Source organism: Squalius cephalus (genome assembly GCF_949319135.1).
Source record: "Squalius cephalus genome assembly, chromosome: 4".
NCBI classification, from domain to species: domain Eukaryota; kingdom Metazoa; phylum Chordata; class Actinopteri; order Cypriniformes; family Leuciscidae; genus Squalius; species Squalius cephalus.
The window spans coordinates 39,288,962-39,313,611 of NC_137125.1; the positions used below are offsets into that span (position 1 = coordinate 39,288,962).

The 24,650-nt window shown below is 37.4% G+C and overlaps 1 protein-coding gene across 5 annotated transcripts in view; it reads right to left on the minus strand.

Moving 5' to 3' along the window:
* syt1a (synaptotagmin Ia) overlaps positions 1-24,650 on the minus strand; it is a 195,585-nt gene that overhangs the window by 4,576 nt on the left and 166,359 nt on the right. For 3 of the 5 annotated variants that reach the window (XM_079868468.1, XM_079868467.1, XM_079868469.1), the window contains 5 exons: positions 15,121-15,293; positions 11,198-11,314; positions 7,633-7,800; positions 6,606-6,773; positions 4,720-4,837 (listed from right to left, as the gene is read on the minus strand). In XM_079868468.1, the coding sequence (XP_079724594.1) occupies positions 4,720-4,837; positions 6,606-6,773; positions 7,633-7,800; positions 11,198-11,314; positions 15,121-15,293 (744 nt within the window). Of the gene's footprint in view, positions 1-4,719; positions 4,838-6,605; positions 6,774-7,632; positions 7,801-11,197; positions 11,324-15,120; positions 15,294-24,650 lie in introns of all 5 variants that reach the window. The other 2 variants (XM_079868465.1, XM_079868466.1) reach the window with 1 other exon arrangement.

A 24,650-nucleotide genomic window follows, 5' to 3' on the forward strand; every position in this document is an offset into this window, starting at 1 on the left:
CTGAACTCCATACCCATACCATATTAGGAGCAGGGCAGCACAAAATCTGGGGCATGCATTTTTGGAAGTGTAGATCTTACATCTCATAAGGTGAAGGTGTGTAAGGATGACCATTATGCATACTGTATGTAGTATTAGGATACGTGTTAATCGAAATACATTTTAAGCAACATGAATCACACGTATTCCAGTATATTAGATGGTGTTTTAACAGTCAAATACTTTCTCCCCATCTCCTTCACTCTTTATAACTTTGCCATTGTCATTTTCACTTATGTACATCATGCACATCACATTTTTCACACAATATATAATCCCATTCAAAAGTTTGGGGTCAGTAAGATTTTCTAAAATATACAGTATAAATACTTTTATTTAGCATGGATACATTAAATTGATACAAAAGACTTTTACATCATTACAAAAATTGTTTCTATTCATCAAAGAATCCTAAAAACTGTCACAGTTTAATAATTTTACATCGATAATAATAAAAAAATATTTATTGAGCAGCAAATCAGCATATTATACTGATTTCTGAAAGACTGGTGAGTGCTAAAAATTCACAGGAATAAATTACATTTTAAAATATATTAAAATAGAAAGTTATTTTCAATTGTAATAATATTTCACAATATTACTGGTTACTTGGAGTATTTTTTATCCAATAAATACAGCTTTGGTGATCATAAAAGAGTAAGCAACATGGAAAAATCGTAGTGTACATATATTTTTAAATCAAGATTTAAAATTTATGAAATTATGGTAGCACTAAAATGAACCTGTTCATCCATGTACTATGTTGTACTATGGATTAGGATATTTATTATTCAGGTTTGCTGCCATGCCGAGAGTTGAACTAATCATGTGCATAGACTTTTTTCAATTCTTGCATATTATATAATAATATAATGCAAATACTGTTTTTGTGACTGCAAACTGTGTTAATAATTAATTGATATGAACTGAAGTGATTGTATAGGTTGCAAATGTTGCACAGCACTTAAAGAGCTTTTGTATGGTCTTTCAGATACAATGAAAAAGTATGCTTTCATATTTCCCTGATTCATCCATGGAGCTTCACACTCTGAACACTGATGCATTTAATTCAGATTATGCGAGATATTTCTCATAATAGAGCAGCACAGCACCTCCTGTTGAACTTACACTAACACTGCACGATCTGAAGAGCTCTGGCTGCTCGCTCCATCCACTTTTAAAATGGTGAAAAACACGTAGCATGTCTATTTATGATGTTGAACTTAAACAGCATTTCTCCGGGCCATAACACTATTAACGGTGGTGCTTTTTCCCAGTTGCTTGGCAACAGAGTGCCTGAGGTTTGAGGTTGTTTGGGAAATCTGTGGTAGTCTACACTCACACAGAAGCCAAGCTAGAAGTTTGTGGTTCAAGGAGTTGGCAGTGCTTGTAGTGACTTCTGTTTATGGTTCATATAGTCACTTGAGAAGCTCGTCTAAATAGGATACTGAAAATCCAAGTGAAAATAAAACTGGCCCTTGTTTCTGATGTGGTATGTTTTCATTGGCTCCGGCACATACTGTAGGCATGCAGATCCATATAGACTACAGACTCATAGGTGTCTTCTAGTGGTGGACGGCATGTACTGCAATGACCCACAACTATAGAAATGCTATTAAAAGCCAATTTGGTGGCGATTTTAACCACTATTTTGATCAAATACATAACATGACTATGAATAGTATATGAAAAAGTATCTGGAAACTTAAGCCACACTTAATATGTATACATACAAGCTGTACACTCACTACTTTACATTGTAGCAAAGTGTAATTTCTTCAGTGTTGTACCATGAAAAGATATAATAAAATATTTACAAAAATGTGAGGGGTGTACTCTGTGTACTCTCTCTCTATATATACACAGACAATATTATATTATATACATATACTGTATATATATATATATATATATATATATAATACAAATGACAAAAGCACATAACAAAATGTCTATAACTTAAACTAAAATAAAAATGAATAAATACTAACAGTAAATACTATAATAATATCAAAACAAGTGGAATATGCAAACAAACGATATATTTTTTGGGTAAAAATTCGTAAAAAGATGTACGTAAAAAAATAAATAAAAAAAGAATTACGTAAAAAACAAAAAGAATGTAAAAAGTCGGTTCCCCTTAAGCTTACACGTGTGCATTTAGGAATGGGTGTGTTTCTTCAAAATAAATGTCACTTGATATTTTGCTATCTTATTTTCATTTATTGACATTCCTACATTTTTAAGTGGGGTTTAAGTGTCCATTTGCTTTCTGAGACTTTGAAATTGTACCTGGAGCTCAAACAATACAACATGGTATCAGCAACACCAAAGTCAAGAGAGCATGAACCGATAAACTGCATAACCTGAATGCAATGTAAGCATCTCCCAAATGCATTGAAAATAAATGTAAATTTGTACATATATGCAAATACAAATACTAAACCAGAAATATCGACCTAAAAGCACATCGAAGAAAAGTACAGAGATTGGTAAGCAGTGCTCTTGTGAATTAATACAAATTACATTTATTTTAGCTACGACAACCACGTCTTGTGTGATTAGGGAGAGTAAACAGGATTTGAAAGGAGAAAGGGATAAATTATAGTGTTCTGATGAGTTGTCCTCCCTGTAGCTGAATCACAATGGAAACAGTCACTAATTATTGGCATGATCCATGTGGGCCTATTGTTTCTAATCATGTGACGGCTCTTTGGACATGCTCTCCAGTGATTCCTTTGGGAGAATGACTCCCCCATAACAACAATTAAATCTGAGCCATTTTCACGAACTTGGAACGAGAAGAAAACAGAGAGAGAGAGAGAGAGAGAGAGAATGCTGGGACAGAAATGTTTTTCTAGTACAATCAGTGGGAACACAGAGCGCTTTGTCAAAAATGTTTATTTCAAATGCAAACCGACGGAGTCTGGCAAAATCCCAGTAATTGACAGTGAAAGCACCCTTAACTGCACAATTTTCGCACAGGATTTGATCGATCTGGCAAGCGGCCAATTCAACAAGCACAACGATGTAACGTGATAGGAGGTTTGGGGGTTATAGTTATCACATTGTGAAACCTATAGTTCTCCAAACACAAACCCATAAATAGAACTGTTAACAGTGTTAATTTCATCAGAGCGCTGGAGTACCTTATGAAACGTGACCGACAGTTTATAGCCGGCTTTAATCTGGATTGCTAATGGACCGGGGAGAGCGAGAAAGTTTGTTCTCAGCTCCGCTGCTTATAGCTGAGCGATGAGAAGTAAATGTCGGGTCTCTTGGCTCCCAGCAGTGGGTCTGGAACTGATGGCCTGCTACTAGAGGCGAGAGGGTGGGGAAGGATAGATGGACGAGGCAGAGGCCGTTTTTCATAAGTGGTTACAGCACAGATGAGGACTGATTTCTGAATGCCGAGCTGTAAATTTACTCTGCGAAAATGTATTCATGTATTCACCAGAGCCGAATATTACTTCAGCTGATAAAGCGCAGCTCTCCGTACAGCCGCAGGTTTGAGAAGTGTCGGATCATTTCAAGCCACATTTCGACACCTTTGGAATTTGTAGCTGTGAATGACTGCGTATGCATTACATGATTTTAAAAGTGAAAGATATACTAAAAGTGACTTCGCATTTACATACAGACAGCTATGAGAAAATGAAACCGTGGTAAGGACAACATGAAAGGAGCATTCACGATGCATTTAACTTCCATAACGCGTCTTTCTTAGTGTATTCAGCTGGAAATGATGTAAAGCGGGAATCTGATTAAATGCAAAGATGTTAGGCTATTACTGTAATAATATTTTTCTGCATGGTCTTATAAGAAGAAAGTGATTATATTTTAAAGAACAATTAAGAAAAACATTTGATGTCTTTATGATAATGTGCACTATAAAATCAGCAGCATGTCTTTACCTTGAAAAGCTCACTATATCATTTGTTACACAAATTTCTAAGGCCTCTAGATTATCAACATGATTAAAACTTTGCTGAAAAGCCTGTCGTACACAATCTACTACATGCCTTCCTGTAGTCTGATTGATAATGTATACTCTTTTAGCAAGTAATAGGGCTTTTAGTATCGCTGTGTCCAAAAATGTCCAAACGTAAGAATAACATTTACATTGTTGGTAATATTTCAAGATGAACACATACTGGACTGAAGCAACTTAGATTTACTTGATTATCCATACATAATTTTTTAGATAAATCATGTTTTAATTAAATCATGTTAAAAACATATAGCGCAAGTATGTTGCATTATATGTTTTGCCCCCACAATAAGTATCATCGTACTATTAGTTTGAGATATAGAATGACAACTAATATATATATATGCATTTTGTGTAAGTAGTCTGCTATGCTGTTAAATCTCATTGATTTACATTAACTGAATAAAATTGAGGTGTTTTTTTTCTCCTCGAGCTCCATATTCTCCTATATAATACTATATGCATCCTATATGCAAGCCTGATGCATCCAATATGATACAAAAAAATTTTCCCCTTTAGATTTTGTCTTTGGTTAGAGAAAATGAAATTTCTGACTATTATTTCATGTGTCAGGCTTTACAAATAGGATCCATTTTGATTTCACAGTGTATGGTTTATCATGACAGCTGGCAGCAAGAGAGACAGTCCTAAACTGTCACATAATGGCACAAGCCAGTAACTGGACTCACCTGACAGGCCACCGACATCCATCTTCTTCAGGTTCTTGGCCTCCAGAACGACCACGGTCAGTTTGCCAGCAGTGGGCACATACCGCAGAGAGAAACAGATGTCACCCAGCTTCTCTTGCTGCGAGTGGTAGAGAAAAGTTCAATCAGGGACATCATTGTGAACCTGAAAACCAGGTCAAATTTATTCACTGACTGAATTCTCTAACAAAAAAAGTGCTTAAGAAGAAAAGCCGAGAACCAAACATCTTCAAATAAAGTAATTTAGCTAGCAAACAAGAGGCGTGAAATATTGCTCTTTACACAAACACTTTTAGACTTTCTCTCACACAACATGATTGATAAGAGAAATTGAAATGAGGAGCACAGCGTTTGAAGTCTTTCAGTCTGATTCATTTTCCACAAATGTAGTTGCAGGGGTAAACACATTGAAAATACATTTACATGTACAATACACATTCCATTAATATTTCAGGAGCCATTCTCATAAACATGGGCGCAAACATATGTGACATATAGAAAACAACAGGAAGGGGTAAAAGGTTACATCACTTTACTTTCGACTGGCTGATGCCATTTTCCACACAATCAATTTTCTGTCAATTAAAAGGTCATCAGAACAAAACAAAAAAACATTTGACTGCTTAATTAAATGAACCCTACAAGGTAAATATGTTGAATCGACTGCTGTTTGACTGAAACACCCAATTATTTACACGGAACAATTTTTTTTAAGGAAACCAGGAATTGTGTAGGGGGGAAAAAAGAGCAAAGAGGACTGGACTGAATGGAATTGCAAAAAGCTACGGTCTTTTGCAGTTGACTTTCATTTTATTTTTTACTGACACTTAAAGTGACATCCTCAGGACACCACTCTAGAGATCCTTTGGTAAAAGTCAATACGCTCCAGCTTTCTCAAGCGTTGCTTGAAGTGCTTTGCTAGCTCATCGGACATGGAGTGTTACAGCAGCACAAACTCAAAGAGCAACCTTCAACGTATGTAGATAGCCTTCAACTCTCTGCCCTAAGCAGGCTTTTGACAGCATCATAATTAACCTTTACACCAAGGAACCGTGACACAAAAACAAGGTTTCCATAGAAACCACAGCTTAAATGCTATATTCCATGACATTTACCATGAAAATTGAATCTCCCCAACCACTGCTTGCAAAGTCACACTTTTTTATTAATAAAACAACGGCACGGCCCAGTTGATTAACTGACATTTCCATTGAAGATAGATAGCCCTCAAGTCTTGCACCTTTACAGTAAGTGAATTTCCATGCAGCTCCTGCTAAATGATATTTACTCTTGTTGTGTACAACCTTTAAAATATACGAGTTAACATTTGGGAACATTTCAAATTTATTTGGTGCATGTGTTAAAGAAAAGCACTGGGAGTATAATTGTTTAAACATTTCAGTCTTTTTACCAAATCTTGAAAATGTTTATTATAAATATATAAGGTATTACATTTATATTGCTACATTTAAAATCTGTGAAGACTTATAATTTAAGTAATACAAATTATGTTGTATTATTTTACACGAAATGGATCTCCACATGGGGACTGCCATGTTGAGATGACATGTCTAGAAAAACAAAACAAAAAAGATTTTGACGCAGTCACTTAGTAGTCGCTACCAAGTGGTATAACAATGTAAACTTAACCAGTCAGTGAACAAATCAATGTGAATGGATATGACTTAATATTTTGTGTGTATGGATTCAAATTTTAAGTCACTGGGAAAAATCACTAGTAGTGAACAACTGAATTGGCAAAATTTCTACGCTTAAGAAGGTCAGGCAATAAAAATGTAATATTCACTCATAACATAATATTTAATCACATTACCAGGGAATAGGTTATTTCCACCCATGTGTGTTACCTCTTCTTTCTCAGCGCTCACGAGGTCCCTCCACTCCTCAGTCACATGACTAAAGTCGACTTTATTCATAGGCACCTTCACGTCTCCAATGGCGTCGTGTTTGGAGAAGCGGTCAAAGTCATATACTGTCATCATCAGTGTTTTACCTCCAAGCTCAGTGTAGGGAACCTGTAGGATATAAACGGTGAAAATAATTGCTTGCATACCTACCCGTCTACCACCAAGATGTTGGAATGAAACTATAGGACAATTGCAGGTGTGCCAGAGAGAGAGAGAGAGAGAGAGAGAGAGAGAGAGAGAGAGAGGGAGAGAGAGAGAGAGAGAGAGAGAGATTTGATTCTTGATTGCCTCCAATTGAGCTGTTTTTCAGACAAAACTCATTATCCCGAAGGACTTGTTCCAACATGGCGACAAACTGCTTGATTGGCCGGGAAAGAGATAAGACCCAAGGGTTGCTATTTTGTCCTTGACGCTATCACACACACCAGCTCTCCAGTGTCTTCATTTCAATAATGAAGGCACTTGTGATTACATGTCTCTTGATGTTGGCGTGTGGTTCATTTCTCATTCTCAAGGTACCATGTCAGTTGAAATTGTGCTAGGCTAAACGAGGAAAAAACAGGTAAACAGTCCTCTACCCCTTTGGTTGGCTCAGTTATATAGATTTTTTTTTTAAAGAATTCAACACTTCACTTAGCAATTTATTAGAAATTTAGAGGTCTGACTGCGGTAATTACACAAAAATGATTTTCTAGCAGCATGACGTCTCATAAAAACGAATCAGAAAGCTCTACTGAACATTCAAAATAGAAATTATGCTCCTTTCTGGATGACAGACACCTGCTGGAGTCCATCCTCACGTTTGCGTGTAATTACTCCAATGCCTCATGTCTTGTTAATAGACCAGATAAAGTAATCAGAAATAACTTGATCTATTGTATGATTAGAATGTGAACACATAGATCCAATGGAAAATTGCTTGCTAGCATTCAACAACGTTTGATTAAGTTAAGTGTTTGTGACCTACCTTAAATGTGAATTGCTCATTGAAAACAGGATTCAGCGTCTTCCGGTGGACCTTGGTCTCAAATTTCTTCTTCTTGTCTGGAAGAAGGTAGACCTTCACATAGGGGTCAGAAGTACCACCCATATCCATGGCAGGTAATTCTGCTGCTTGGATAATCCCCACTAAGAGCTACGAGGGGTCAAAAGTCAAAGTTTAAGTGAACATGATTAAGACCTTGAAGAGGAGCATGGTCTTTGTCTGAACCATCATCCCACCACCATTCTGTAGATACCTCTGTTATGTCACGTAAAAGTACTGGTGTTCATTGCAAATGTTGTAATGACCAGATTCATATAAAGACAGTTGTTGCTCTTTTAACTTGTGAGCCTTGGGAATATCTGCTTAATAATATGAAACGCCACCGAGAGGTCAGTTATAGCTATGATGCTGAGGTGTGTACTTCAGGCCTGGCCCGCATTACTATTTAAACAGTCCCAGCATTAAGGAGGTGATGGGGTCAGGCCATGTCAAGCGTGGGCCTCCTGATCCTATCTCCCCATCAGCTCTGATAATTGATAGGCCGGCTGGCTGGGCTGAGGTCCTGATTGACCTGCCAGTCACCATATCCCCTGCATACCCTCATGGGTCCTAGAGTCAGTCAATCAAGTTCCCATCAGCTTCCCATAAACCCCCCCCCCCCCCCCCCTCTTCATGTCTACACAGGCACTCAGGCAAAGATCTCTCTCTCTCTCTCTCACATTCCGCTTGTGCTGCCACAGAAAGGATGGTTTAGATGGTGGCCATCAGAGAACCCTGTGATTGTACTTTTGACAAAGGAGCTATAAAGATTTTAAAATCCTGTCAGGCTGTAGTAATGTTTGATTTTTGCTATTAAATGGTGATGGGTTTCAGGTCTGGACAGCTTTATTGCTTCATATTGTCATCTTGGATGAAAAAAAAGGACATGTTCTGACTTCAAGAAAGAAACACCCTCCACAAACAGTTCGAACACAGACACAAACAGCAAAAGAAATATCTTTATTTTGAAGGAATTGGTTGCAAGGTAGAAAATGCTCCACAAATAATGTCCATTGCTCCCATAATCACTGACTCCATAGAGCATTGGTGAAAGTGATTGACAAAATAAGAGCCCTTTTTAACTCCTTTTTACCAACAGCTCGCTTCAGTTCCTTTCTGGTCACGCTGAAATATGACCATTAACGTTGCGAGGACTGGAGAGTTAAAATTTCAATATATGTTGATGCAGCATAATTTAACATTTCCTACTACTTGACAGCAGAAAATTTCTTGGATTTTTGACCCCAGAGTTAGATTTGGACAGGTTAGCAATGGGAAACTCAACATCAAGTTAAGAAATAACTTGTAATTTCCAATTATCTGTAAAGGTCAAGTTCACCCTAGAAAACACCTTTAACATAGGCCAATTGTAACACTTATTTTTCAAGATACTTGATCATATTGCAATGAGGAGATCCTGTAGCTAAACTGGTAGAGCATAGGGGTGTAACAAATACATTGATATGGATCGATACATCGATTAACCGACTAACAGATGCAACATGTAAAAAATCAATACCAGGGCAATCAATACCTGTTGACAACAGACAATGTATAATTTGTGCTCACAAAATTATACTTATGTGACCGCACCTTTAGCCCCATTTCGCAATGCATCTTTCAGTGGCGTCACTGTCAGTCTCACTGGAAGTTTGCGACACGATAAAGGATGACACTTCTAAGTCTAAACGAGAAGTATTTTGTAAGAAGCTCCTAGCTGTGAGTTAGATTGAATAGCTGTGAGATTGTATACAACTGTAGCAGTATGAGTCAGGGTGGATTTGTCTCTGGGTGGATTGGACATAGATGGGGGGTAAAGGAATATTTTGTCCTGATGAGACTTTGGCCATAATAACCTTCAATCGCTCTGCAGGCTATGAAAACTTCACACAGTTTGAAGAATCAGATTGATGCAGGACATGCTGGAGGAAGGTTCAGCCATATGACTTCAACTCAGTGGGTTCAGTACACACAATCTCTCATCTGAAGGCTGTGAGCTGTCATCTTAAATTAATGGTTTTCAAAGAAAAAAGTTTGTTATTTGGCACAAACAGTGAGGGGTTTCTGTCCTTAAAATACCTGATATTCAATAGAAAACAGGCCGTGATGGCAATGATTCACCTCAGTGAACGTGTATGTATTCACAGTTCAATCCACATCTCGCTTTCTATCCTCATTAGCAACATCACCCCTATCTGCACCCTGTCTCTCCATCTCCCCAAGGAGCCGCCCTGAATTCTGAGATATTGTGTTGTGTGGCTTTTGTGACTGCCATATTTTGTCATTTTTATGTTTACTCTCTGGCTAAAGGTTCAGATTACCTTTAAACAAACCCAGAGTTTAGTTGAGCTCCCTGGAACCTTTCCCCTTTGGAAAGGGCAAGAGTTGCAGAAAAATCTCCCAGACCTCCGAGTCTGCCTGAAGCGATACTCGGCTTGGTTTAAAGCCAGACAGGAAAGAAGCACGCAGATTTCCTGCTGGCATGGAGGGTGGAGATACATGCAAGTGCGTCTGTCTAGTGGAGTGTGTGGGTCTATGGGTTGAATCTGGGTCAGGCTGATGTGGATTTCTCTGCATCTTCTGCACTTGTTTAGTGAATTTGCTCCTTTGTGTGCATGCTACATTTTATACTCATATTCTTATCCCTCATATGAAGGCTTTAGTAGAATTTACCAGCTATTTGTAATATTTTTGTTATATGCCAAAAGAATACAACAAATATAGTATCTTAAACATGTCATTCTTGTTCTTAAAACTGTTATGCCATAAAATGAATGCATTACCAGTCATTTGCAGTCATTTAGTCATTTAGTCATTTCACCACTACATTGACACCATACAATGAAAAGCTGTAATTTGTGAGTATGTGATGGTGGATAATCTGGCTCTTTCATGTTTGTAGCTTTTTTCTGCTCGGTCTCTGTGTAAGACTATATGCACAGCTTCAATTATCTGTCAGCCAGGATCTGACAAAAGGAAGCGCATTCATTCTGGAAGTCACTTAGCTTTCAAGCTCAACAGCCTGTAAGAGGCGCCCAGTGAATTTCGGCTTAGCCTCAGAGTTGAAGACAAGCCAGCACCCTCATTCAGTCAGTGTGGAAGAAAGCCGATTCAAACACAAATCTAACTGCTGTGATGTGCCCTTGACATTCACAGCATTTGGTGAGTTTACAGGATGATGGGCATTATTTCTTAAGTGCTAAGTCTGAATTCCTCTGGCTTTCAGAGATAGCACTTAATAATAGAGCACAGCTATAAAAATGACTCTGAAAAGTGATTCATATTGTCGAAAGTTCACTCTATCTTTGTGTTTTCAGTGTGTATTTTTTCAAACACACACCTTATAGTGAGTATTCAATTATGTTAGAGTGACACTGAATAACCTTAGAGGAATGGGCATTATTTGAATGGAGCTGGCTACATTTTGACGGACAAACACGCTGTACTTACGAAGAAGACCTCACTAAACACCACACACAGTGACGATGATTCGGAGACGGCCCCTTACCGTATTCTCTGTGAAATTGTAATCCATGGAGTACTGTAATTTGCCAAGTTTCTCTTCTTCCTTAGGCTCTGCCTCTTTCTCTGTATCCGTCAGCCCTGTTTCTGCATCATCCTCATCCTTCAAGGCCTGAAGGAGACACCCACTAACAGTCAGTCCTGTCGGCCCAACGCTGGCGCAGCCCGATTGCCCTCGCCAGAGCGCCGGGCCAGCCCTGGACCAGCCTGCTCTTCAACCGCACCTCTAGTAGGGGGGGAGCAAGCACTAAAACACCACAGCAATTAAGACCATGACATGCTCAGTGATGCACTAGACTTGGGCTGTGAACCCCTTTCTCTCCTATGGAAAGTCGTGGAAAGAGTTGCAAGAAGATGAATGAGTGCAAGCAGTTTAGGTTGGTGGGAGGGGCAAGGCTAGGGCTGGGGGGTATGAAAATATATCGACAACGCATATAGTACTGTATATCGCTATTTTACAATGGCTTCGAACTTGGCTCATCCAATCATGTTTATGACGTTTTACCCTTCAGACTCTTCATGGAGGACTGGAGGGCATTTGTCCCTTTAACATGAAAGATTAAGTCCATAAAGTGGCTTATTGCATTATTAATTATTATTATTATCATTAATGTTATATTAAATATTAGTATATTGTGCTTGAATTTGTATGTACATTGAGAAATATAATACTGAGTTTGTGTATATTATATTATGGCACAGTTATGTTCACTTGACAGATTATGAAAAGTTGTTTCTGCATAGATTCCAGACTAACAATTTATTTGTTATTAATAATCTTATATACATTTAATCTTCTAATTAATTGCAATCTTCTTAATAATTAATTCATTATGCATCCATACTACAATGCACAATTATTGAAAAACATTGATGGTTATGTAATATTAAAAAAAGGCAAAAAAAAAAAAAAAAAAAAAAATGTATATCGTGTATACCGATACTTTGATACAAAATGACTCTGTCATACCGCCCAACCCTAAGCAAGATGAGCAGACAGATGTTCTTAAGAAATACATTGTACAATTCATTGACCTTTATGTTATTTCAGGCAGAACAATCTCTGGCATCAACAAATCAGTGGGGAAATGTTGTGGATGGTGTGGCAGTAGCTCCCTAGCTAGCCTGAGTCTAAGACGCTGTGTTAAGGGAAAGTCGAGTGAGCTTTGTTGTCGCTGGAAAGCATGCGATTGTTGAGGCAAACTCAGCTCTCAGTTCATTCACTGTGAAATAGTTGCCTTCTGAAAGGGCACTTTTGCTCATCGGTAAAGCATGCAGGGCATTCACGTTCTCAAGAAGAGTGCTCGTATAGTGACCCTCATTCTCTGTGACGTGATCTTCAACACACAGTGGCGTTGTCATGACCCTTAGTTATTGGTGATAACCACCACGCTCATGGAAGCTGTAAGCATCATGCCAGCAGAAGGTGTTGGTGGGAGGGATCATATTGTGTACAGGGCCTGTCTTATTAGTTGTTGGGTTACAAGTGTGAAAGCAGAAGGCTGAACAAAATTGATTTCTTTACTGTCTTATCTCCTTCTGAGGACCAGACTAGTCTCACAAGCACTTGTGCGCTTCAATTCAACAAGCTTTTCGAGGTGCTTGTTAAATTTAAAGGCATAGCTCATTCAGAAATAATTTATTCTCCCTCATTTGTTGCTCCAAACCCATATGAAAGCAGAACACAAAAGGAGAAGTTTAGCAGGACATGTGACATGTTCTTTTCCGTATAATTAAAGCGTATAGGGATTAAAAGCTAGTTAGCCAAAAAAGCAACAAAAAAAAACAACAACAACAACAAAAAACAGCAAAAATCTTGCTTGACATATTATGTGGTCACCATTCACTTCCATTGAAGGGAAAACAGCAGCTAGGACATTCTGCTAAACATCTCCTTTTCAGTTCCAGGGTAAAAAAGGAAGTCAGACAGCTTTTGAACAACATGAAGGTAAGTAAATGAAGAAATATTTTATCCCCTTAAATTATTATTTTTGGAACTGTAAAATGATTAACACTAGTTGGTATTTTTGCAGCTGTGAGTGTCCTTTATTGATACCCTTTCCATCTGACTGGCAAAGATGATGTTTCAAAAACATGTCAGCCAATTAAAGATCAGTCTGGTCATCGTGTCTGAAAATTGCTTCTTGAACAAATTTGTCCTGCTAATGAGGTGGGTGCTGTTCTCCTTCAGGACATTTTTCAATTTTAGGTTCAAGTGGACCAGATGAGTACTGATAATTTGGCCAAGGGCAGTCAAACAAGCCGAACGGATCACTAGCAGTTTAGCAATCCGTACTTTGACAGTTCTCTCAGCCATTTCACTTTTTTTTTTAATTGGTAATTTCACTCAAGCAATTTCCAGTTGCTTTTTTGGACATCAAATGAGAAGCATGTTTACAATGAGAAATCAATGTGGTTCAACCTTGCTGAAGCGTACCCAAGTGCATTTTTTCTCTTCATATATATGTGTATATGTAGACTTACACACATATATATTGTAGATATACATGTACTGTGTGCATAGTTACATATATGTTACTCTACTAGAGTAAACCTGTTATCAAGAGGCTATTAAAAGTCATTACAGCAGGCTATAGAAGATCCAACAGCAATTGGGAACCTACCGCCAGTGGCAATCCCGTAAAGTCATCAGACAAAACATAGATAAGGAGGACATGGAAGGAAGAGACACAAATTAAAACAACCACACACAAAGGTGACCACATGATTCTGGGCACACCAGGAGAAATGACTGCTGAGAAGCTCAAAGCTCCTTCTGCTGGCAATAAAAGATGTATGTTGTGCAGGACATTGTACTCTGCCATACTGCTATGGATTAGTGTGTATCATTCAAATACCTGTGCTAATTGGTTAAATAAGAGTGAAGATTCATTGACCATTCATATTTAGCCAATTAGCACAGGTATTAGAAACTATATATTGGTGTTTCCCTGCTAAAAACAACAGGTTAAATCAGCTTAAGTGGGTTTGTTTTGTCTTAGCTGGTTGTCTAACCTGTCTAAGATGGTCTTCCAAACTCCCTCTAAAACCATCAAAGAGACAAGCCTAACCACCTTAGGCTGGTTTAAGTTGTTTTATTCAGCAGGGTTGTGTTTTAAAATATTGATTACTATATATGTATTTCAATGACTGCAGTTATTTTTTTGAAACACCCATTTTGAATGTACTAATACACAATGTGGGTTTGTAAACATCATATAGCAGCTATTGTATATCTGCTTTTAACCAACAAGTGTTCGCATTTGGTTTGACGCTGATAAACTGTGACATTCTGGAATGGCACACTGGGTTTTTAAAGAGTGTTGTTAATTATCTGTGTCTGTTCCTCTTCACTGTGCTTTGTGCTCGAAAATCAATGTCTCTAATTTGGGATCTGAGTGGTCTTGGCATGGTCTCAAAGCCAGTGTCCTTACACCGTGAATTAAGCTGACTTTGTCAATTATTCTGTTAGAAGTGTACTATTGCGAGCTTGCTAATACAATTAACATGCTAACTAGGGTTAAAGTGTTCCATATAATTTGTGTGTGGGAAAAAGCGAGCTGCATTAATGTTCTTTCTCCTATTTTTTTCCTTATCTACTGTCATTTCTCTGGGTTGATACCACTTCATAGCACAGTTAACCATATGCAGCACTACAAAGACTGTGAATTAAGTTAAATGCAAGGAAAACTCAATACTTTAATGAACCGTTAACATGCCCAGGTTTGCAGTCCTGCAATTAAATTCAGCTGTGAAACAACATCATCAACAGATGACTCGATCTAGATTGAGTTGTCTTATGAATATTCTTAAATAGCATTGTACATTAATAAAATAATAATTATTTCATGCAACTGCTGACCACTAAAGAATAAGGCTAATCCAAAAATAGTGACAAATTGTTTTTACCTCGGTTTTGACACCGTCTGTGACGTCCTTCATGTTGATGGCATTCTTGCCCTTGTCTTTGCCCTTTTTCTTGTTCTTCTTCTTGAATATCCACTTTTTGCAGATGCAGAAGCAGCAGGAAACAACTAGTACAACAGCAACAAATGCGATGGCGACGATGGCCCATGATGGCACTGTGCAGACAAAAACACAGAGAAAACATCCACATTCACTACATTTCAAATCTTCTGGAGCTATACAATAGCTTGTTTTTGTAGGAACAGACCAAAATTGAAGTTGTTATTCAAATCTGAGTTTAAAATATTATATTCACTGTATGGAAAAGAGCAGCCAGGACATTCTATTAAGTTTCTCATTTTCTGTTACACAGAAAAGCCATATGGGTTTCTAAAGACAATCATTTTTAAATTTGAGGTGAACTATTTCTCTATTAAACTTTCCCCATTTATGTAAATAAAAGCTGCACTAGCATGACTGAAAATAGCTGTTCTGTGACCGGACTGATCTGACGTAGTTCCAAATAGCCATGTTGCTTTACGGTTCGATATCATCCCAGAGCAACAAAGAAACGGAACAGGCTAGAAGGGAAAAGTTTCAGTGTGTTGGTTGACACTCTTTGATCAATTGCAAGAGAACTTCATGTCTGCCGGTCACACGGGATTAACGATCTTCGCTCAGACAGAGATGTTGCAACGCTCTAGTGAGAGTAATCAGCCAATTTAGCTGAAAACAGGAGCTGTTGGCATTCACAACTTGCCATTTGATCACTCTTGGAAGACATTTTGAGCTTGACATTCTTAAAGCAATCACCCTCAGCACAGGATTTATTTGATTGTCAAGGACAGCATGGAACTAAATAAACGGAACAAAAATATTCTAAATATGTTTAATAAGATTTGGACTTAATGAACAAAAATGTATGACACTGACCAAGTTGCACTAAAAACGTAAAAAATATAAGTGCTATAAAAATATTTGTGAGCAATTTACATCCATACAGCATAGTGTTGTAACCTAAAATAGTATTTCCTCTTCTGGTCATGACTTTATAAACACAGCTCCGAACTCCAGCGAGCGCTGTCAGGGGAGGACAATCGAGCTTCTCAGCTTTTCGACAAGATTAACAGCCTCCTGCCAAGAGAAAGAGCGACGCCTCTATACAGCAGGGCTAAAACTGCATGCGTCAACAGAGCACGAGCACCAGATACAAGAATGTCAGTTTCCTAGACTCAATAGAAGGTTCCTCCCCAAACCGACATTTGCTGGGAATAATTGGTAGACAGATGTGGTAGAAGAATCCTGCATTCAGAGACTCGTACAGTAATTACGTCTTTTGCACACAACACATCAAACACCTGGCAACCAAATGGCAACTTTCAGGGAAGCAGATTTCTTCAGAAAAGACGATGATTTTTCCACTCCAGATTTGAATGTGCTTGATTTGCTCTGGGACAATGCAGAGTCAAGGACTGTATAAATAATGCTAGGCTCCAGTGAACAAATGACATCTTGTATGCATAATTTGGGAAACATGCAAGCACTCAAACATGATATGGCACATCTCAAGAAACCGGTCAAGGTCATATTTCACCTCAAAATTGAAAGAAAGAAAGATTTTTTTATTATCTATTCTCATGGAAATTATGGGGTTGGATGTGCTTAACTGCCCTAAAATTAATGTCACAATCAAATCATAGTGGATATCTAAAACAGGCTTCATATAATATCATTTATTATTATTTTAATAAGAGATATAATTGAATTGATTTGACGTATTTCTTTTTTCTTTGTAATATTGGGTAAAATGTAATCTGTTTTTCATAAGATTAATCCATTTTATATTTCAAATGAAATTCCAGCCAGAACAGTTGGCATTTAGAACATGTCCAATATCCTGACAGCTTTTTTTTTTTCTTTTTCTTAAACGTCCTCAATTTGAAACATCTTTTGTCGTGGTGTGAAGACTTTCTATTTGATTTGGCAGTAGAGAAACAGAAGGCTGCATCTCTGTCTCCTAGGAGGGTTAGACTTGCTACCACAGGACACATTTCCCAAAGCCAGGTCCAAAGGGAGAGAAAACAGGGAAGATAAAGAGTGCGAGAGAGAGAGAGAGAAAGAAAAATCAATTGGCTGTTGACAAAATCGATAAGCACTCTCCTCTGAGGAAAAACAGTGAGTGATAGTCTAAAGTAACTTTGGGATCATCAGCCCACGGCCTCGACTTCGCTGTGGGGTAATGGAGGTGACAATCCTCCACTTTTTTCCTTTGTCTTTCCTTCCTAGCATAATACCCTTCAGTGGACTTCTTCAGTATATTCATTTATGATAACAAAACAAGACAAAACAAAACAAAACAAAAAACAAATTGGTTTTAACTTATGGACAGACATCTGGTACCTTCCCAGATGGTTCATTCAAAATTAAAAGCAAATAACTGGGATCCCTAGTGTGTTTCTCTCAAATGCTTTAGCACACTTATTTCAGATGCACCAAAATATTACTACTTTAAAAGCATTGACTGGTTCAATATCTCGAACAGCTGAGTAAATGTGTTTAGCTCATTTAACATAATATTTTGGCATGGTGTGAAACTAAAAAAAAAAAAAAAAAGACCATATGAAGAAAAAAAAAGAAAAAACACACACAACAAAAACTCTCATCAGGCTTTCAAAAAGCTTTTTCCAAAGCCCTGTCATTTCAACCCTTTTCAAACAGAGGAGAACGTGTCAGCCATCTTAAAGGCCACTCCCCATTTTCTTTAAAAGCTTGTGGCTTAGACCATAATTGATCCTATCTAGCATCAGACCCATGCTTGTCTAGCATCAGACCCCTGATTCATACCTGTTATAACCTGCTCTCCGGCCCACACTCTTTTCTCCACCACTAGCCTGAATATCAGCCCACTAGGGGAATAAAGAGCCCCTTTCATTTCTATGCCTCCTCTAGCACAACCCCTGCCACATGGGACTCAAGCTGCACAAAGGATTGAACCGTCCTGAGTTCAGACCAGCCAGTGCTCATCAGTTCTCTTGGAGAACTATCATTATTAAACGTGTCTCGACAGCGGTCTCATGGAAGATTATATTGCTGCGTTTCATTCAGTCTCCTATTGAATGTTGTGTGAAACTAAACTTTCAACTTGGGAAATCTGTCAGTCCACAAGTCACAGATTTTGCAAAGATAAGTGTGCATAATGTAACACAATGTCGAGATGTACACAATTAATAAAAAAACTTTCACTTTTAAGCTACTGTAGAGCTGAGCGAATATGGGTAGAACTCTTTACTGCCCTACACTTCAGAAATCCTTTTATATGTGAATTAAACGTGGCACAATGGCTTTCATCATCACAGTATGCTAATACCTATCTAGTGCAAGGGATTTAATCAGTATGCTGATTGAGGACTGTTGGGACACTCCAGGTACAGGATGGTTCTGTCGGGAGAGACAGAGTCGTTTGGACCTCAATGACACGTCTGTACCATTTGCTTCACAGGACATATGCTTTCAACTACATTCTGTTTATTTACTAGTGTGTTCTAATATGTAACTATGCCTTGTTTGGTCTCATCTGACAGCTTATAAACTGAAATGAATGGTGGTGAACTTAACGTATCCTAATGTACAATCTTGGTACTATTGGTTAAACATGCATTGAGGAGAATATATTAATGTTCTTCTCCCCCTCTTAATCACCACCCATTTGCCTCATCTTTTGGTTTACACTTACACTAATGACATTTATATGAGTCAAAGAAATATAAAGTTCCCTCAAAGAGATTCTATTGACTGAAAGAATGTACACAGTAAATTTTGTTTGTTGAAGTTTGAAAATTTGAAATTCTGACTTAGATAATTAGATATTATTTTGTGTACCTTTAACTATGTATATGACAATATTGCTGAATTATATTCACCTTATTTTGCAACCCAAGTAAGCTTTTTTATGTAAATGTGCAAGATTTTGATTCAGTATTAACTATAGGTATTAACTTGAAGAATAAAAAAGTGCAGTAAGCAGTAAACATATTTGCACTACAAACCAGTATACGATTATAAATTACAATAATATTATAAGAAATACAGTCCCAGTTTGCAGTATCAAAAAGCATATTGAGCTGATTTGCACAGCTAAAATAACTAGAAGCGGATGACACCGGAAGCCATTCAATTTACAAATGGCTGTGCCAGCTCTTATGTTCAAAAAATATGGTGGATACAGTAAAAATATTTTATACTCATGCTAAATTTTATAATCATACAATTAAACATGATTCATATGTAACTGAAAATTTTGATTATCTAGAAGAGGATACTATGAAAATAAGATTAAAAACCTCTTGGTTCCAAGTGCCACAGGATACTGCAAAAGGACAGAATCTCACATGACAGCGGAAAGCACATATTAAAGGTCTGTAAAGGTCGATGATGAGAACCATTTAGTGCTACAGCAGACACTGAGCAATTCTGACACTTTTATAATGAAAGCTTATGAAAAAATTATGTTTAATACAACAAGCACAGCTTGAGTTTGAGTAAATTGACTGCTATGAGTACATTAGCTGTATTTTTAATCACACAGTCTGCTGTAGCAATTAGATTACTTTTATCATGATAGAGAAAAAAATTTAAAAATAAAATACTTCTCATATCAAGCTTAGTTGTTTAGAAGTGAAATTGCATTGGTTGAGCACTAATAGATGCAAATAAGTCTAATGTTTCGCCGCCCAATGCAATAAACCAGAGTGCTTATCTTCTTCATCAAGCAAATGTCCTATTCTGAAAGACACTTTTGTGTTTCTTAATTAAAAGAACCCGAGACCCAGAAAGCAATAGAAACATTTTCTAATTAACTCAATTGTGTAAGTGTCTATTGTCCTTTGGGATTGCAGAGCAGGCATGTGCTCTTCAACTTCCAGCAGCTATCTTTCGTTCCGCCGTGCACATGCACACACAAACTCTCAACAGGGAGCACAAAATGAGGTTTTATAGCTGGACTCTGTGACTGCACAGCCAATCAGAGAGGAACATTATTCCAATTCAGCACCGCTGTGGTGCACAATCCAAACCAAATACAGCTTAGAACAATGCCACGACTGGAGGTGGATGCCAAAGAAAGTCTGCCATCTCGCTACTGCTTTCAAGGACGCCAAGAGTCCTTCCGACCCGACCTTATCCAATTGGGTATGTGAATAAGATCTTGAGTGCACTCATTCGCTCTCCACCTTTTCTGTGACAAAAGAATACAGCATCAGACTTATCAAACTGGGCTCACACAAAAATCTCACCAAGCTGCTTTAGGAAGCCATGCCAGGGAGTCGACACAATAATGACTCTGAGATTGGCATCATAGATTTACAGAAGAATCTTATCGCATTTTTGCAGTGCAGGACTGCGATAGATGGGCTACCGCATTATAACTATGGCACATAACAACATCAGAACTATTAGTAATTTTCACAACACCCACATAAAACAAGACATTACTTATGCAAAGCTACAGGGTGAATCTCACGAAAACTCCCAAGAACATTTTCATTTAATATTTGACCTGAAAAAAAAAAAAAAAGAAAAAAAAAAAAGGTAAAACTTTTCAATAAGGTTCATTAGTTAACATTAATGTATTAACTAACATGAACTAACCATGAGTAATCCATTTGTTACCATATTTATTCATCTTTATTAACGTTAGTTAATAAAAATACAGCTGTTCATTGTTAGTTCACATTGCATTAACTAATGTTAACAAGATTTTAATCAAGTATTAGAAAATGTTGAAATTAACATTAACAAAGATTAATAAATGCTGTATACGTGCAGTTCATTAGTAGTTCATTTTAACTAATGTAGTTAACTAACGAACCTTATTGTAAAGTGTTACAAAAAAAAAAAAAAAAACACTAAATAGTCCTTATGCAAAGCTACAGGGTGAATATCATGAAACCTCTCAAGAACATTTCCATTTCATATTTGGCCTGAAAAAACAAACTAAATAGTCCTAAAAAAGGACTAGTTCTCTATATATTATTTTTCTCCACTTTTTTTACCCTTTTTGACTATAGTGTGAAATGTAGGGTGGACATGTAGGGTAGTAATGATGACATTCATCCTATTAGCAATACAAACATTACATTAATAATTAGTCCAGCTCTCAATTACAGATTACAACCCTAAAAGTAAACTGGTCATCAGCAGTAGTGGCACCATGCTGGGATTCTCTTTGGGCAGCCCGAGGCTCATTATCCCGCTGTTTGTCTGATCAGAATGTAATGTGAGCATCTCTGACCAGCGAGGTTGTGTTGCCTGTTAACGCGAAGCTAACAGTAACATGATCTATCCCCAGGCGGCATGCCGCGGGGCGAGTTACCCACTCTTACACTTGTTAACACGCCAAATCGGAATGAGAAACTCGATGTCTTAACAGGCGTGATTTGATTGAGAGTGCGTCATGATTGCGAGCGCTAGTGAGCGCACGGGGCCAAGCGGAGGGAAAATGATCCATCGGTGTAATACAGCACACACTGGCAACCCAAACTAATGTGTTTTGACAGCACGCCATTGGTCAATTAACCCTGGTACTAGAGCATGTTATACAGCATGAGAGAAAGACAACCCTGTTGCACTTCCAAATATATTCTCTGCATTAAGGAAAATTACTTGGAAGTGATTTATTATGCCATGTGGTTACGTTACAGTCCAGCAGATGGGCGGTAATTTCAATATCCATTTAGTAAAGTTTATAGGCGAAGGAACAATCTGAAAAGGGAGCTTGGCTCATAAATATTAATTAGATAATGTATATTCACCTGGTAGTCGTGACTGATTTTCTAAAAAGCAGGTGAGTGGCCGCTAGCCACATTAGGATAACTGACTGCACATTTTTTTGTTTGTTGTGGTTGGCAGAGGCCAAAAAGTGGTGAAGAGAAATGTAAAATTTTCTCATTTGAACTGAATATCGCATGAAAGAGAAACTTTACTGAACAGTCGAGCCGTACCGTATGATTTAATGTCCCTCCCAAACAAACCACGAGACTCACATAAGAAAATATTTGAAGGGAAAAAGACAGACAAGTGTGATAACAGTTCATGTGATATTGCGAGCAGATTAATATCCACACTCTCATATCCTCTGTCAACAGCATTCAGATCAGATATTATCTTTTGTTATTACAGACGTTCCCATTATTTGGTCTGTGACATACGAAGCGTTCGGATGGTGAGTGACACCAATGATCAGACTCTGACTGAAAACTGATAATAACATTGATTGTGGTGCTCAAAATATCAGGACGACAGCTATGAGGGACAACAAACCAACCCTTAACCCAAACCCTCATTCTCTATCTCGTTTGTCCTTTCTCATCCGCTGAATGCTAATCAGATGTCTGTCATCTCATTTGTCAAGGAAATGTGCGAGACAGGGGAATAACTAACTGAAAGAAACAAACTTTACTACAGGTTTCAGTATATAGGAAGACAGTAGCTTTTCAAAATGGTAACAAGCTACTTTTTGTATTGGTGTAATGCTACGTTGCTGGTTTTTGTCACATTGTATTGTGCATTGTAAGTGAACACTCCCTCTATTCACTCATTTGCACTCTACCATTCAAAATGTTGGGGTCAATAATATTTTTTTTAAAGTTTTGACAGATGTCTTTTATGCTGAATTTATTTACAGTAAAAATACAACAAAAACAGTAATATTGTAAAATACTATTACAATTTAAAATAACTTTTTTTCTATTTGAATATATTTTAAAATGTCATTTATTCCTGTGATGGCAAAGCTAAAAGTTCAGCATCATTACTTCACTGTCACCTGATCCTTCAGAATCAGTATAATATGCTGATTTGCTTCTCAGAAACATTTCTTATTGTTATCAGTGTTGATAGTTAACAGTTGTGCTGCTTAAAATGTTTGCAGGAACTGTGATACATTTTTTTCAGGGTTATTTGATTAACGGAAAGCATTTATTTGAAACAGAAATCTTTTGTAATATTATAAATGTCTTTAATGTCTCTTAGCTTCTCCTACACTGCAGGGACAAAATGTGTCTTTTCTCATATGTTTGTTTACTACTGTAATGCAGTTTTAACTTGCTTTAAATGAGATTATCTCTTCCTCCAAAAGGCTTTATAATGTGAAGCAGGCAGACGGAGAGGCTGGGGTTTTATTTTTGTTTGTTTACATAATTCAATTTCAAAGGAGCAGGGTTGACAAGCCTGGTAACCTTCAGATGTCCTCTTGGGCGGTCTTGGGGGCAGCAGGGAGAGGGGAAGAAAGGGAGATAGGATTAGGTCAAAGGTCAGCAGAATGGGAGGACTAACTGCTCCATCTGTCAGGCTGTTGGCTGATGATGTGTTTGGCACCCTGCTCCAGTTCGCCTCCTGTTGCTGACTATGACTGAGGCTTTCTACATACTGGCAAACAACACAATCCCGCTAAACATCACACTTCACAAACATATATTGAAGTCTCAAAACTTGTCATGTCTTAGCATTTCTGTAGTTCAACTAGTAGAACATGACAGTAGAGCTGCCAAGGTCATGAATTCCAAGGAAATACATACATACTAATAGCATGTATACGTTAAACATGAACTGTAAGTAGGTTTGGATAAAAGCATTTGTAAAATGCATAAATGTTATGTAAATGTATTGACATTCTTGACATACACTCAATCTTATAATACATTGAAAATGAATTGAGGGAAATGTTGATTTTAAAAATGACTTTTTAATTTAGTACAGACAAGCATCTTTAAAAAGTAACTAGAAAATGGTTTCATTTAATTAAAACTTTGTTTATATACTGTATTTTGTGCCAGTTACAGATTATTACAAGGTGTTCTATCTATCTATCTATCTATCTATCTATCTATCTATCTATCTATCTATCTATCTATATACACACACACACACACACACACACACACACACACACACACACACACACACACACCGTTAAAGACTAACAACATGCTGAGATTATTACTATGAGGAGGGCAACAAACATTTAAGTTTTTAAATTCACTTTTTAAAGATTTTTTTTTTTAATTTGCAATAGGTTTACAATAGCTGCCTATGTAGATGGTAGACACCTAGGGCAGCACACTAGAGTTTGAAACGGAGACACTCAGTATACAACGTAAAACAAAAATCACAAGACAGACCAAGCTTTTCATGATTATGATCAAAATAAAATGCAAATACATGTAAATGGCTTATAATAATGGCAATTTATAAAATTTGACACCATTAATTTGTAGTTAATGTTCAAAGCACATGCTCCCAGTTACGTTTGCATATTAACAAGAAAGAAAAGAACATTGATTGTGCTGTTTGATAGAACATCTCAAAAAATTTGCTGAGATGGATGAAAGGGGCATTGTGTTGGGCATCAGGGTACCAGTGTGCAGGAGTGTTTCAGAGGCTGGACGGAGTGTGTTCATTATTCATAGTAATTGTGGCAGAGCTGAATAATGTCTCAAACTGTCTCTGTGCAGTGAGGTTAATTATCATCGAAAACA